The sequence below is a fragment of the Parasteatoda tepidariorum genome, chromosome 4 (genome assembly GCF_982258835.1).
Source record: "Parasteatoda tepidariorum strain Cologne lab strain chromosome 4, Ptep-v5.0, whole genome shotgun sequence".
Classification (NCBI taxonomy): Eukaryota; Metazoa; Arthropoda; class Arachnida; order Araneae; family Theridiidae; genus Parasteatoda; species Parasteatoda tepidariorum.
This window is the reverse complement of record NC_141758.1, coordinates 88,845,755-88,860,991: the sequence shown is the minus strand read 5'-3', so window position 1 is coordinate 88,860,991 and position 15,237 is coordinate 88,845,755. Positions and strand designations below refer to the sequence as shown.

At 26.8% G+C, this 15,237-nt stretch overlaps 1 protein-coding gene across 1 annotated transcript; it reads left to right on the top strand.

Annotated features, from left to right (window-relative positions):
• Nucleotides 1-4,828: 4,828 nt before the first annotated feature.
• On the top strand, nt 4,829-14,788 carry LOC139424908 (uncharacterized). Its single transcript, XM_087161589.1, has 2 exons — nt 4,829-4,986; nt 12,492-14,788. The coding sequence occupies exons 1-2, from the start codon at nt 4,956-4,958 to the stop codon at nt 14,690-14,692; spliced, it is 2,232 nt and encodes a 743-aa protein (XP_087017715.1). The 5' UTR covers nt 4,829-4,955; the 3' UTR covers nt 14,693-14,788.
• Nucleotides 14,789-15,237: the final 449 nt, after the last annotated feature.

The window sequence follows — 15,237 nt, the reverse complement described above, 5'->3', positions numbered from 1 at the left end:
TGTAATTTTTTTTTTTACATATTAGCAAATGATGGTGAGTTGATTGTAAAAAACACAACAGGACTTAAAAAGATTACACACAAATAAAATTTTGGAGCCTATTTACAAAAGAATAATTGTTTTTCCAAACACAGGTTCTTCATTCTCAAAACTTTAAACTATACACATTCCTTGTTTGTAAGTTGCTCCTGAAACTAGTACTTTTCAAGAGAGAAAAAACTGTTTATAACCTTCTGGAATTCTGGTAATTTTGGCAGAATAAATATTTCTATCAATAGGTTCGGCACTGGGTATAACAATATTTTTTCCTGTGTCTCTTTCTCAATTAAAATCATTGAAGTAGTTGGTGCCTTTATGCTAATGAAAGAAGATTAAAAAGAATGTAATTTATGCTAATAAAATGTACAGAAGAAACAAAATTTGAATCCTTACTTTTTTAAAACATAGAAAGATCAATCAAAGCAAGTCATATTTTAATTACTATTTTTAAAATACAACGTAAAAATAATTGAGAAATTGTAGTTCTCACGTAAAAAAATTTTAAAACATTTCACTACCTAAAAAAAAAATGTCGAGACCAACTATTTATACAGGAGAGGGGGGGGGGATTTTTATCTTAATCCTCCTTTCAACCACAAAATCCCGGAAAGGAAAGAAAGATATTAATATTTTAAAATATTAATATTTTAAAACGCTATTATTATTATTATTATTATTATTATTATTATTATTATTATTATTATTATTATTATTATTATTATTATTATTATTATTATTACTAAAATGCGCTAAAGCACCAAAATAGAATTTTTGCACTTGAGAAATTGTGAATTGAATTTTATGCTGAACGTCCCAGTAAAAAATTTGCTGAAAGAACTGTTAACAGTTAAAATAATAAATAAACAAATTGATCATCAATTGCATAGATAAAAGAGTTCGTGTTGAGTCTAAGAGGGTGGAATCTGGCTGCTGATTAACACACAAGCAGTATTCATGCAGATAGTATTAACACTGCACATGTATACTGTTTGTGAGCATTGCCTTTTTAACTAAAGATCTTTTGTTTCATAAGCAAATATATTTCAGAATAAAAAAGAAATTTACTTTTATAATTAAAATGAAACTTTTCAGAAAAATTATTTAAAAAGAAAGAAAAAAACTGTAAATATTATAAAGAATACGTATGACATTTTTGAGGATCAATGAAAACGTTCTATTTCATGGTTATGTTATCTTTCCCTCCCTCACAAAACACAAATGTGGGCTAAATTAATATACATAAAGCTACAAAAAAATAAAATAAATAAGTAAAAACAAAACAAAAAAACATAGAAAAATAAGTATCCAAAGCAGAGTATCTATGAGCATTAAAGTATTTTTTTATTTGTATTTAATAAAAAATATATATTTATTAACTTTTTAAATGCAATACTTTGCTTCATTTAAAATTTTTTTCACTTAGTTAAAAAATATTAATAATAAATTATGTTTTTTAAAAAAATTATTTAAAAATTATATAAGAAATCAGCTTATTTCTAAATGTCTAAAACAAAGCTTGCTCTTGCTGGTGTTTTGTTCTAAATTTCAGTAAGATATTCTTGGCGAATTAAAAAAAAAAAAAATTCGCTTTGTTTTCTTTAACGCCAATATTACCCACTATGTTTTTCTTCTACCTCGTGCGCTCAACGAACGTAAAGAGAAATCTAGTTTTCATGACAACGGTTAGTATTAATTTGAGGTGAATAATTCGCTTTGAAAATTTTACAACAAAAGCATTTTAGAATGTATAGACCAAAATTCGTGTAATTATGTGACATTACAAACGAAAATGAGCAAAATAGAACGTGAAAATCAAAACAAAAGCGATTGATAAAATAGCTTATATATTGGTAAAAAGTTTTAATCCTAACAGAAAGCACATGCGAATTTTTTTGTTCGGTAGAATGAAATAAAGACACGAACCTATAAAATTTTCACCGGCAGTAAATTTGGCGGAAAACTATGCTCCTTTAGCCAAATAAACTGTAAATGCACTTTCTGTGCTCATAAAATCGTTGTATTTCCTTATTTACTGAAAAAGAGCTAATGTAGATTTTAAAATATTTAATTATTCATACAACCAATACAGTTTCTTACACGAAATTTGAAGGTAACACTTTCAGAACAGACAACAAAATTTTTAAAGTTGATATGAAAGAAATGAACTGTAATTAATGCAAATAATTAAAAAAAGTTTACTTACCTTCAAAAGAAATTGACAATTTCAAAGACAACTTGCACGACATGATTGCAAGCTTCAACAACAAAATCGTCAATCTTGTCAACAGCTACAGAATAAGCTATCGGTCACGTGCCTATCATAGTACAAAAGTTTGGTGCAGTCGATTGCGCCAGAAACGTTGATTGCGCCATAAAACTTGATCATATTTTCTAATTTATGGTGCAACCTAGATAAAATAGTTTTTGATTTATCCAATTTATGGTGCAATTAGAAACTTTGCACCAAGTATTGGATAAACATTAACCGCGATTTTTTACAGTGTATGAAGTTTATATAAAATGGTTTAATATCCAGTTAGCGATTCAATAACCAGAGAGTTTTTAAATTATTGACTGATCGTTTTTAAACATCTTTAAAACGATGTATTCCTCAAGTATTGAAACATTTCTTTGATTAACACCCTTAGATTTAGTAAAGAATTATTAACACGAGAGCCGAATGTCCGTCTACTGACTATCACGTGATATGCAAACTATTCGATTAGTAATCAGATTTAGAAACAATGAAATCAGCTGGAGATAAAGGAGAAACAACAGTATTCGTTCATTTTTTACTAAAATGACTATGGGATTGCCATTTCTTTCATATTGAGGATTACTAGCTCCTGATAAATCAATAATGGTTCTCTCCTAGAGTTATTACAAAGTGAAAGTGAACTGTTCTAAAATGTAGAGAAAACGCGGAAAAAATTACAAAACATTGAAAAAAGTAAAAAATAATGAAAATCCGAAAAAAAGGAGCAAAAAATCAGTAAAAAAGGAAAAGAATGTCACTGTTCTGTTTTGTTCTTTCTTTAAATTTTTTATTGTCTGTTTTTACGTGATATTTTTCCTTAATGTGTTCCTATGTGATATTTTTCCTATTTGTTTCAAAAATTTTTTTTGAGTGATCCTCACACTATTGTATTGATATAGTTTGTTTTGACTATATTGATACAATATGTGAATGCACTCCTTTTTGCGGATATAATTGTGTGAGCTGATAAAAAGGTTATATCTTTTTTTCCGGATTTTTATTAACTTTTTGTTCCATTTTTTTCCTGTTTCTCGGATTTTCTTTCTTTTCTTTTTTTTTCTCGGATTTTTATTATTATTTTTTCCTTTTTCATTGTTCTGTAATTTTTTCCATGTTTTCTCTACATTCAGGCATTCCCAGCAGCAAGAATGCTTCTCTAGTGATTTTTAATGCTTTGATCCAAGTTTGATAGTTAAGGTAACTTTTCGAAAGGGGGTTATTTAAAATGTTTTTATTCTTTAATTCTTCAGGATCTAATATTTTTAATTCTGACCAAATAATTAGACTCACTATAAGAGTCTATGTAAAATCTTAATTATCAGGTGATACTATACAGCTTTATTGTTTTTACGCGACTGAAACCAGTCTGCCCTAGTTTACGTTCGTGTATCAATTGGATAAATTAGGCGATATATATAAGATAAGTTCGACGATTTGCCATATTAGATGATATATGAGAGAAATTTTTTAAATATTTTTTTTTATAGTACACGATTCCTTGCATCATGAAACTTTTTTAAGCTTTCTTAACAGATGTAATTCAGATTTGTTTTATTAAAAATGTTTTGTTTATTTATGAAAGATGCGTTATTTTTTAAATAGTTTTTCGAAAAAGGGGCTGAAACTATTTCTTGTATTATGAAATTTTTTCTCGCTATTTTTAAAAGATATGATTCAGATTTACAAATTGAGATAAAGGTAATGGGTCAGATCTTCACGGTTGAAACTTCCCCGAATAAAACGTCGCGGGTGCAAAACATGGCACAGAGTTTTCCGTGAACATAATTCGACTGGACAAAACTTGACAAATTCTGAAATTAATAATTAATATTAAATTATAAATATATCATGCAATTATATAAATAGTAAAAAAGTTACCCATTATATAATTTCAATAAATTATAATTCACAATTATCTTAGAATAATCCCCTTAAGTAATTATCATTAACCGTTATTTATAATTTATTATTGAATAGGAACAATAAATAGCATATTACTGTCATTAATAAGGTTGAAATATAAAATAAAGCAAAATTATTTATTGGATATTTTATCTTGTTCTTTTTCGTCCTTTAATCTTCCATTCTTCTCTTTTTTATTCGCCTTTTGCTAACAGAGTTGGCTTCTATGTAAATATTACTTGAAATATTACTATAAATATTACTTGAAAAAACTATTTGCAATATGCTATCAAATGCCAAATTATAAGCTGCTTAGTTTTATTCTACTTATTGCAAAAAGTTTTTTAATTAACTAGCTTCGATAGCTATTTTTTTCTTTGATTAAGGATGAAAAAAAAAGTTACACAGTCAAATAATAGTTTATTATCTGCGAATTTGAAATGAAAAGATTCTCCCCAGGTCCTCTTCTCAAAAGTATTTTGAATGAATGTGATTTTACTAGTAAGTATTGTTGTTTTAGAAAGCAGCAATAGAAAAAGTAGATAAGAAACCATTCATTTGAGAGTTAGTAAGGGTGTGGTTATTCAAGGAAGTGAACAATTCGTAGTCGACATTGATGAATGGGCAGCATATGCATTTAAGTGTGAACTGCTTTCAAATATACGGGGTTTAACCTTATGAGTGCAAGGATCCTCAAGAAAAGAAATACAGTTTAGTGTATTCAGACGAGAGTGAGTAGGTGTTTAAAACTGTAAGGATGGAAAGTTATGCTATTGGAAATGATCATGGTAAGTACTTATAACCATTCTATAAATAGTTAACTGAATTCTAATAAATTACTTATAAATAATTTTTAATGTGAAGATTTATTTAAGGTTATAAAATTTTCTGAATTGTAATGCGAATTAGATTATTTTCTTATTAACTTTGGAAAAATTGCTTTATTCGAATTTTATTTTTTATATAAATCTGAGATGTTGTTTCTTTCTTATAGATATATATTGTTTATTATTGTTTTTACGCGGCATAAACCGTTGTACACTTATTTATGTTCGTGCATCAATTGTTCCTGTATCAAAAATAAATAGAAAAAGGAAGTATATAAAAAATCTCCGAAATAAAACCCATTACATGTGTGTTTATATATAAAAGTATTGCATGTAAACTCGTGGATAGCCAAGTCATTATTAAAACACTACAATGAGTATAATAATTTAGTCTGACTATTATAATATACTAATATAATACCTGATATAATAAATATTCTATATTTATCGTCTAACTAATCCTGTCGTCGAATTTACATTATCAGTCGTCCAATTAAATCAATTAATACACGAACGAAAAGAAGTGCAAACCGGTTGCAAAAAGTTGTAAAGTATCACCTGATATTTAAGATTTTACATAGTCTTATAGCGCCTCGAATAATTTGGCCAGGGACTGTAGTTAACAGAATTATAATAAAATACTCATAAATATTCAATGTGAAGATTTATTTTTAGTAATAAAATGTGTTGAATTTTAATGCGAAATAGATGATTTCCTCTTGGAATTTTGGAAAAAAGAACTTTTTTTGTGTATATATAGATCGGAAATGTTGTTTCTTTCATATATATATATATATATATATATATATATATATATATATATATATATATATATATATATATATATATATACATATATACATTATTGAGACCAGGTTAAGGAAAAAAGTAACAAACCAAACGGAAGATAAAAATTTTTATGAAAAAGTTTAATGCAGATTATATAATTATTTTATAACAAATTTTGGTAAAATAAGTCATTATCTAATTGCAATCGGAAATGCCGATTCATTTTTTAATAGATTATGAATACATTGTTGATTTATTCGCCATCAAAATTGTTATATATCAGCCATTGCGACTAGGTTTCAAAAAATTGTAAGAAATACAATTAAATTAATTGCATTGTAAATAAATACATTAAAATAATATTTAATTTTTTTTGTAAAAAGTAAACATACTTGCATTTAATTATTAAATATGAACTTCAGAGTCATTGGTCATATTTTAAAATGTTATATGAATAATATATATAAGAACAATTTCATTGGAAATATAATGCAAATTGTTTATAATTCTTGATTTATGGATTTAATTACATTTCTGACATTGACGTTTGAATATATCAGCTATTGCGACGAGTTTAGGAAACTAAAAACAGTTCTTTTTTTTTTAAATAGAAAATCTAGTTTTTGGACACTTTTTTTGAAAAAAAAATATTTCTGCATAAACTGCTCACGCCTATGATTTATTTTAATTAATTGCTATTTTTAAGAAAATTTTTTTCTCTTTGCAAAACATGCTTAGTTTGAAAATATTAGAATGTATTTCTTGACGACTACGATTATAGCATATTTTACAGCTTTCAGATTTTTTTTTTTTTTTTTTGCTGTGTATAGAATCTGTATTTTACAGCTGTGTAGAGAACTAAATGCCTAAAACAATTTTTTCAATCCTGCAACATCAGTCGTGTGTAGTTTTTTAATAAAAACATTTTTATCTTTTGTTATACTTTCGGTGCAGTAATTTCTATACTTCAAATACTTGCGAAGAAAATTCAGCATTTAAATTTAATATTTATTTAAGTAAAATAGCTCATGGAGGTGTGTAAGTATTAAAATAGGTTTTTTCTTAAAATTTCGAGTTTCGAATTTTATTTCGAGTAAGCAAAGCCTGCCAGTTATCAACTCTTTTGAGTAACACATTCTAAATTTTTTCACAGAGATTTCAATTGTTTCACGATATATTTCACAGAGACTTAACAAAGAGACAGACACAAAGCTATGCGGAACATAAACAAATTAATTATGCAAAGAAATTTGCCAGGTACTCAAAGCAAAAATATATCACGGTTAGAATAAAATACATAAACAAACAATAAGTCTAAGTTAAGTAAAAAAAAAAAATAGATGAGATATTTCAACTAATTTGATGTGCGACACAGCTCTGTATTTAATCAACTTAACATTCTAACTTGTGAATAGATAAACTTAGCTCATTTTTAATACGCCATTTTGTTGAGAAAGATTTGCTGACGTTATAGGTCACATGTGTGCAGATGCGTATCTATGGAAAGAAGCGCCTATGGCAAACCTCTTACTGGCGCCCTTACTAAAATATTAAAATTCTTTTTTTATATTCATCCAATACAAAATAAAAGCATTGTTTGAAGTATTTAACTCTTTTGACAATATCACAAAAAGATTGAATTGAATTGAAAAAAAAAATTGATAAATAAATAAATATTAAATATAACAATAAAATTATCTCTTTTTAATTGTTATGCATTCACGTGTATTCGAAATCCTCATCGGAAAGAAGTTAAAATACCTTTTTTATCATATTTATAGAAGATTCTATTGCGTTTTTTCAATTGTCAATAAAAATTCTAAGAAGTTGTTTAATTAAGCACAATTATATTTTAAAGTTTTACAAATATAATTTGGTAACAGAATTACGTACACACAACAAATGTAGCTCTGAGTTAAAGAAGAACTATAACATAACCGGATGATTACTTAACATTTTCAAAATTAAAACTGAAGAAAATTGATTTTTTTTTTAAATAATCACGCTTTGCTAACATCAAAATAAAATCATCGCGATATAATAAATTCATTAAAGATTACAGTGTAAATAATTACGATTTGTTATGATAATTTCGAATAAAATAGCAACAATAAAAAAATAGATATATTTTGATTAGTTTATTTACTGTTCAATAAAATAAAAAAAACCGATGCTCTTAATATAATTACGTTTTACAATCCTTATATAAAAACAGATAATAAAAAAAAATATACACACAATTACATACAAAACAAGACTTAATAACGACAATAATACATTTTTTATTGAGAAATAAATTAGGGGAAGTTGACGATTAGTTTTAAGAATATCTAGAAATAATTCTTTTGCTAACAGTAAAAAAAAAGGCAAAAAGTTAAAAAATAGACCAGAATACATTCTAGCATATTTAATTAAAAAAAAATTATGAAAAATTCTCTTCGCATCACAGTGGAACAAATTAAAAATAAAGCAAAATATTAAACAAATTTGAATTATGAATTTTAAGACGTTCAGTGCGCAAAAAAATAAATAAACGGACCATCCTGATAACTTTTGATCTAATGATCAGATCTTCACTTTCTTCTCATCTCAATAGTTCAAGGGGTGACTTAAAATATGATAATTAATAGGTGCAGGTATGATATTTTAAGTTACGAAATCAGATACTAAAACGTACTTTCTCTGAAGTTTCTGTTTATACATGCCATTTTTTCGACGGATTTGGATTTCTGAATCCCAAAATTTAGGGGGTAATCGCAATCTGAGAAGTACCTAGAGAGATTTTCAAGCAAAGTGAAAAAAAAATTCTGCGCAATTATAAAGGTCGTTTATAATTGTGTAAATTAAGTTGTTTTTATGGAAAAAGAAAAAAATTTAAATCATTGAAATATTCGAGAAGATGACTCTTTGCATCTTTATGGAAATACATTTCTAAATATATTCTTAAAATAAAGATAATTATTTAATGAATAAATATTATTGTGATTATCACTTTATTGATAACTTTTTCTTTCAAGTTACTAAACTGTTGTAATGATTGGGTTATAAACTACACATTATAACATTAATATTATTTTGCTACCATTTTACTTTGATTATAAGAAATAAATATAATATATAAATGGAGGACACTTAATAAACCCATTTGAAAATAGTATACCAATTTTTTTCAAGCAATGTTATATGGGGTGATATAAATGTAAGTAACATATATTGTAAAACACTTGAAAATTAAAAGAATAGTATTTATATAAAATTAAAAAAGTAGTATTTATTTTATATATTTTTTATTTTAAAAAAAGGGAAGAAAATGGCAATCTGAAAAAATAAAAGAAAAAATATAGGAGAAAGATTTGCGAAATTTTGGGGCCGAGAAATAAGGAAGAAGTTGATTCAATTTCAAAGTCAAAGGCAGTTTGATAAATATTAACTGAATATAATTTAAAAATTCAGAACAAACATGTCTTTAAAAATTAGAAGAAAAAATTTCAATTTGTAAGTAGAAGGATTATTGCAATTCACATTTAAAGCATTAAAATATAATTAAAATTGTGAGTGAATATACTTCTGTAACTTAAAGTACAAAAAAAAAAAAAAAAAAAAAAAAAAAAAATGCCAACAACTGACGATATGCTTCCTAACCATTCAAAGGAAAAAAAAGATCAAACTTTTACAAGTGGTTAAATTCAAAATTTATCTATTAATAAATAAAAAGAAAAGCATGTTACTTTATGAATGTTACTTACATACTTATAAACAAAAAATTATTTACCTATCGCAATAAATTTTCAGGAAATTTAAAAAATTATGTCCCCAATAACATTTGAAATTTTAACATTTATCTTTTTTTTACTACATATTAGTTTTAATAATAAAGCATTAACGAATATTTAATTATACAATGTATAATTATTACTACAAAAAATTCCTTGTGCATGTTAAATGTTTTTTCATATAAAACAGCAATAATAGAAACTAAAAAATATTATCAATTCTAATTTATAACATTAAAAAGGGGGAGAGCCAAGTGTCCCTCTCGATCTATATATATATAGAGATGCCAACTTGCTCTGCTTAATGGGAAACTTTTTTCTAGTGGTAACAAAATTTATGTTTTGTTTCTTGGTTTATGCAGATATACAATTATTTAATTATTAAATTTGATATAAAATTAATTTTTAAGCCACTACCTATGTATAATTCGAAATTTCGTGTTAAACACAATTTCATTCCAGTTATCTAGTTGTAAGCATTTTAAATTTAACCAAAATTATCCAAACGTTTGCAAGCTTTGGTCTTTAACTTTCCACCACTTACTAAAATATTTCTGAGAAATCTTAGCATCATTTCTAAAAAATATAACGAACGCCTATAACGCTAATTAATAATTTATGCGTAATACATTTATTTAAATATTTAGGAAATGATTACTTACAATCAAGGAAAAAAATCTTACCACTTAAATAGTTGAAAGAATTAAAACCTATCTGAAAAAGTTGTAACCTATCAAATTAGATTATAAAATTCCAAAATAGACTATAAATATTTATTTTCTTGAATTAAATTTTGAAATAACAACTAGAACGAGCAGAATTTTTCATAGGAGCGTGAACACCTAACAACTTACAATTACATCTGTCTTTATTTTTCAAAATAGAGGGGTGTACTACCAGACAGAGGTGTGTACTAATTTACAGCAGGGGTTCTTTTTGAAATCTATTCAGCAGATCCTGAAAACGTTTTTCAAAGAGATTTTAACCCCTGATGAAACTGAAGATTTACAAGTATGAGACACCCTATGGATTTTACATTTCTCTGTCCTCTGGTCATCACCGAAGATCTATCTCTGCCTGAAGGGGTTCCCTGATTAATTGCCTTTTTAGAACGACTACAATCTTGTAATGTGATACGAAGAGGAGGAACAAATTCTTTTCTCTTTGCTTGTGGTAGTGAAAAAATAAAGAAAATAAAAATTTATTCAGGGATCATGGATTCTCTGCATTCTGGTCTTTCTCTTATCTTTTCTTGTTTAAGAATGGGGGACTTCTTCAAAAGAAAGAGTAAAGTTACATTGGGATGCACTATGGGAGGTCTCACTTTCCTTTAGATAAGGAGAAAAAGTTTCTTTACATTTCTCACCCACTTTTGAACATCCTAAAATTCGTTCGTTCGCCTTTCATTTTCTTTTAGTCTCTTATATTTTTACTCAATTTTTTCATATAGATAAATATTTTAAATTTAAGGATTCAGCTTCTTTATTATAGTTTAATTTTAACGTATGGTATTTTCAAATATACATAAATAATATCAAATAATCTAAGTCGAAAGCATTTTTTTAAGTAAATTATTTTAAACTGAAATGAATATCAAATTAAACTATTCTAAATAAAAATTAATAAATATTTTTAGGATTTGTATTCTTTTTTTATTATTGAAAAGTACATGATTTTAAATAAATATGTTATGCATTGTAGTCGAAATTAACAAAGAAGAAAAGAAGAAATTTGATATATCGATATATTTACTACTCAAAAGCTATAACATCATACATAGCACAGGCTATATAAACTATATTAATATTAATTCGTTAATTATTATATTAATTACTTAATTATTTTATTTTTATATATAACCATGATTGTGCGTTCTAAAATAATCACACTATCACTTATATACAAAACTCACTTTCTGTTGTTAATTTTCACAAACATGAAATTAAAGTGAAGCAGCATGTAACGGTTTAATTATAAATTAAGTTTATTATTAACTCAGAACTTTAAATTGTTTTACATTAAACACATTAAATGCACAATGAATATTTTTGATTGATTATTATGAATAAAATAATAATGTAAAATAAACTAAACACTACGTTTTTCAAAGGAGTGGAAGCAAACCGATTTTGACACAAAAAGCGAAATAGTTGAATTAATAATAATAATAAATGCGGTAGATAATAAGAAATCTTTTATTAATTCATGGAGAACTGTCTCAGGTTTCTCAACATTCTAGGAGATAGAAGAAAAAGAGTTGTTTGTTATTTTTATTAATTACTAATTTCGTTTATATACTGAATTAACCTTTTGTATTCTCCATAAAAATTGGTTAAAGTTCGATATTTTTTTTTTACGTGAATATTAACTTGACACCCGCAGTGAAAATATTTTTATTAAAAATTTAAAAAGCATATTCGAAAACATTACGTAACACCCGGAAAGTTTGAAAATAAAATTAGGTTATATTTTATAGATTTGAAAGGGAATTTTTAAAAATGAAATACCAGGAATTATTTTAATTTTCCTCTAAAATCGAAGAATACTTGATTAGTCTTAAAAACATTCACAGATTTAATTGAAAAATTTTGATTTCCACCAGATCCTCTGCAAAAAGTGTTAAATTTTGCAGTTATATACATTTATTTATTTTTGAAGAAAAAATCATAAGATAGTAACTTTAAGATAGTAACATTTTCTTAAAGAAAAAATCATAAAATAGTAACTAAATTGCATTAGGCACAGCCTAAGTATCGTAAACAATACTTGACTTCTCCTCAACTAGTAACATGTAAATAAATGAATGACTTAGGTTCGTGATCAATTATGTATTCATTATGTTCTTCGAACTCTTTTTATTCGAATCTTTAATTCAAAACTAAATTTAAAAATTGTATTTTACAGAAGGAGACGGCAATGAAAAGAGATCTGGAAGCTGGACACTCAAGACTTCAAATACAGAATCGACTGAAAGAGCTGACTTCATTAACAATTTTTCTGAACCTCCTTCCCTACAGAGTATTGCAGTAGTGTCGATTGCAATTGGGCTATGTACAGCGTTTGATACAAGAAATGAACTGGCGTCTTACATCTTATGCGATATCGGAGATTGTCTTGAGACAGAGGGAAAAATATTAGATAAATTGTTCAATAGCTCTTTGCCCTCATCACTGAAGACAGAAATCTCATACGTCATTCGACCCATTGAGTTGCAGTTGATGAAAGCGATTCGTAGTTACTTACGATGGACAGGACATGAAAGAAATCTCTGTGAATATTACATAAAGCGTGGTACAATTTATTGGACAGTTGAAGGCACAGTTGACATAGTGAAATCCCTTACGGAACTATTCGATAATGGAAGCTTAGAAATCTTAGATATTTGCAAGTTGTATGAGATAGCCTGCTCTCACTGTTTAGGGGAATATGCTTCAATTTTGTGGGAGAAAACTCCAGAAGAATTTAGAAACCGATTAAGAATCAATCGGGTAACAGATATATACAATCATGATTTGATAATATATTGGACCTGTGTCCTCGAGAATAATTTAGGGAGTGTTCTAACTAGACTCACAGATCATGAAAACATATACGATGATAAGCTTAGTATTGATGTAAATATGATTGCTTGTTCGATTCAGGTAGGTAACATAGTTGCCCTAAAGTATTTTTGGAAAAAATTGTCGGTGCAGGAGAAAAATGATCATTTGAGTAAATGGCTTTTGCAAGCTACTCGATGTGTTCAAAATTATCCATTTTATCAGGATTCTTCGGAAACTTTAGATGTTTTATGTTTTTTATTATCTCATGTCAATCGTGCAACTCAAATGAACGAATTTTTTCGGAATCATTCTCGTGTATTAGTGCTTTTGTTCGAAAGTTGGCCGCATCAAAGAATATTCTTGTCCACTATTTTTGAACTATTGGATAATCTTCAAGAAGACATTTATTCATGTATAATGGAGAATATTAGTTCTAACATGAGTAAAATGGGAAATGAAATGATGATTTTTAAAGAAATATGGAGTGCCAGTCCTTTAAGACTAAGACGATCATTTCTGAAAAAAGAAATTCTTTGCGTCCAAGTGTTGTTGCAGTTGCTGAAATTAGAAAATCTGAACATGGCTGTTACGATATTAAATGATGCTTCCAAAGAAGAGATTAAACTATTTATCTGCCTTATATTTGGTCAGCTAGAATTTTTCGAGTCAAGCAATCTGAATTCGCTTCACGTGCTATTAACAAAATCTACCTTGCCACCAGAATGTTATCCCTATAAAATGAATATTAATGAGAATGATGCACAGATAATATTGTGGATAAATAGATTTAGCGATTGGCATATTTGTATTGAGTGGATATGTGATGGTAACATCCATGCAGCTGAATCTTTCTTGAGATGGGCTTATCAATCTGTGAGAATTGAAACATTTAAGAAAACTAAATCGTCTCCGTATGTTATCTATTTATCGTTAATATTTTTGTCTAATTATGAGTTTGTGGACCAGTTTATGAATTGGTATTTCGAGACGAGAGAGGAATTTCATCAATTTAAAGTAGACTTTCTGCAAGAAAGTGATAATGATTTTTTCAAGCTATTCATAGACATGCCGTTCTTTTTATCGAAAACAGAAGGCGATGTGTTACAAAAATTTATAAACTACAACTTGTCTTCTCTTGAAAACGTTGCAGAATTTCGACTTATTTGTCGTAGTTGCATAGAGCATGCACTGAATAGTGGTTTATTTGAAAGTGCCACCTTGCTTTTGAATGAATCTTTTGATAATATCAACGAAATGAAGCGATACAAAAACGAACTTATACTATCTGAGAAAGGAATTAAAAAGTTTCTGCTCTTAAATGAATCACTAACTGATGATGACTGGATTTATGTGAAAGAAATTGTATTGTGGTCGTCTCCTCTAACTCTAAATACAGTCACAAAATTAAAGTCACTAATTCTGGAGCAAAAGACTAGTCACTCTGTCCAAGATGAATTGAATCCACAGATTTCAGCTCTCCTTGATTTATTGGAGAATGTTGTTGAGAAAGATAGTAGATGGTGGTTGAGCATTTTTTTTGCACTCAAAAATAAATTTAAATAAAATCATGTTCTCTGTCAAAAGACAAATCATGCTCACTGCGCAATCTTTATCTAAAGATGAATTGTTTTGTAATAAATGTTTAACTCCAATTTTGAATGTTAGTTGTTTAATGTTATTGAAATAATTTCCGCTATATATTATTTGTCACAACTTTAATAATTAATTTAATTGTCACAACTTTATTATTTTTATTTTGGCTATATCTTAAGAAAAATCAACTATTTTACGTAATTAATTTTTCCTCGCTATTCCCAAACAACAGTCACCCGAAAGATATATATATATAGATATATACAAGGTAATAATACATTATACAGGGTAGTTCAATATTTATAATTAATAAAATGCGAATTTATTTTTAGTACAACATTTTAATTCGATGATTTTTATCAAAATTAATACCATTTATTGAATAATATTAATTATTTAATTGAATATTTGAGCAGATTATTGGAAGTTAAAAGGTCTTTAGCCGCGGTTTTTTGCTGAATTGGTTTTATACATGAAAAATTATCAATATTGATTACTAAAAGATTTTTATTCAA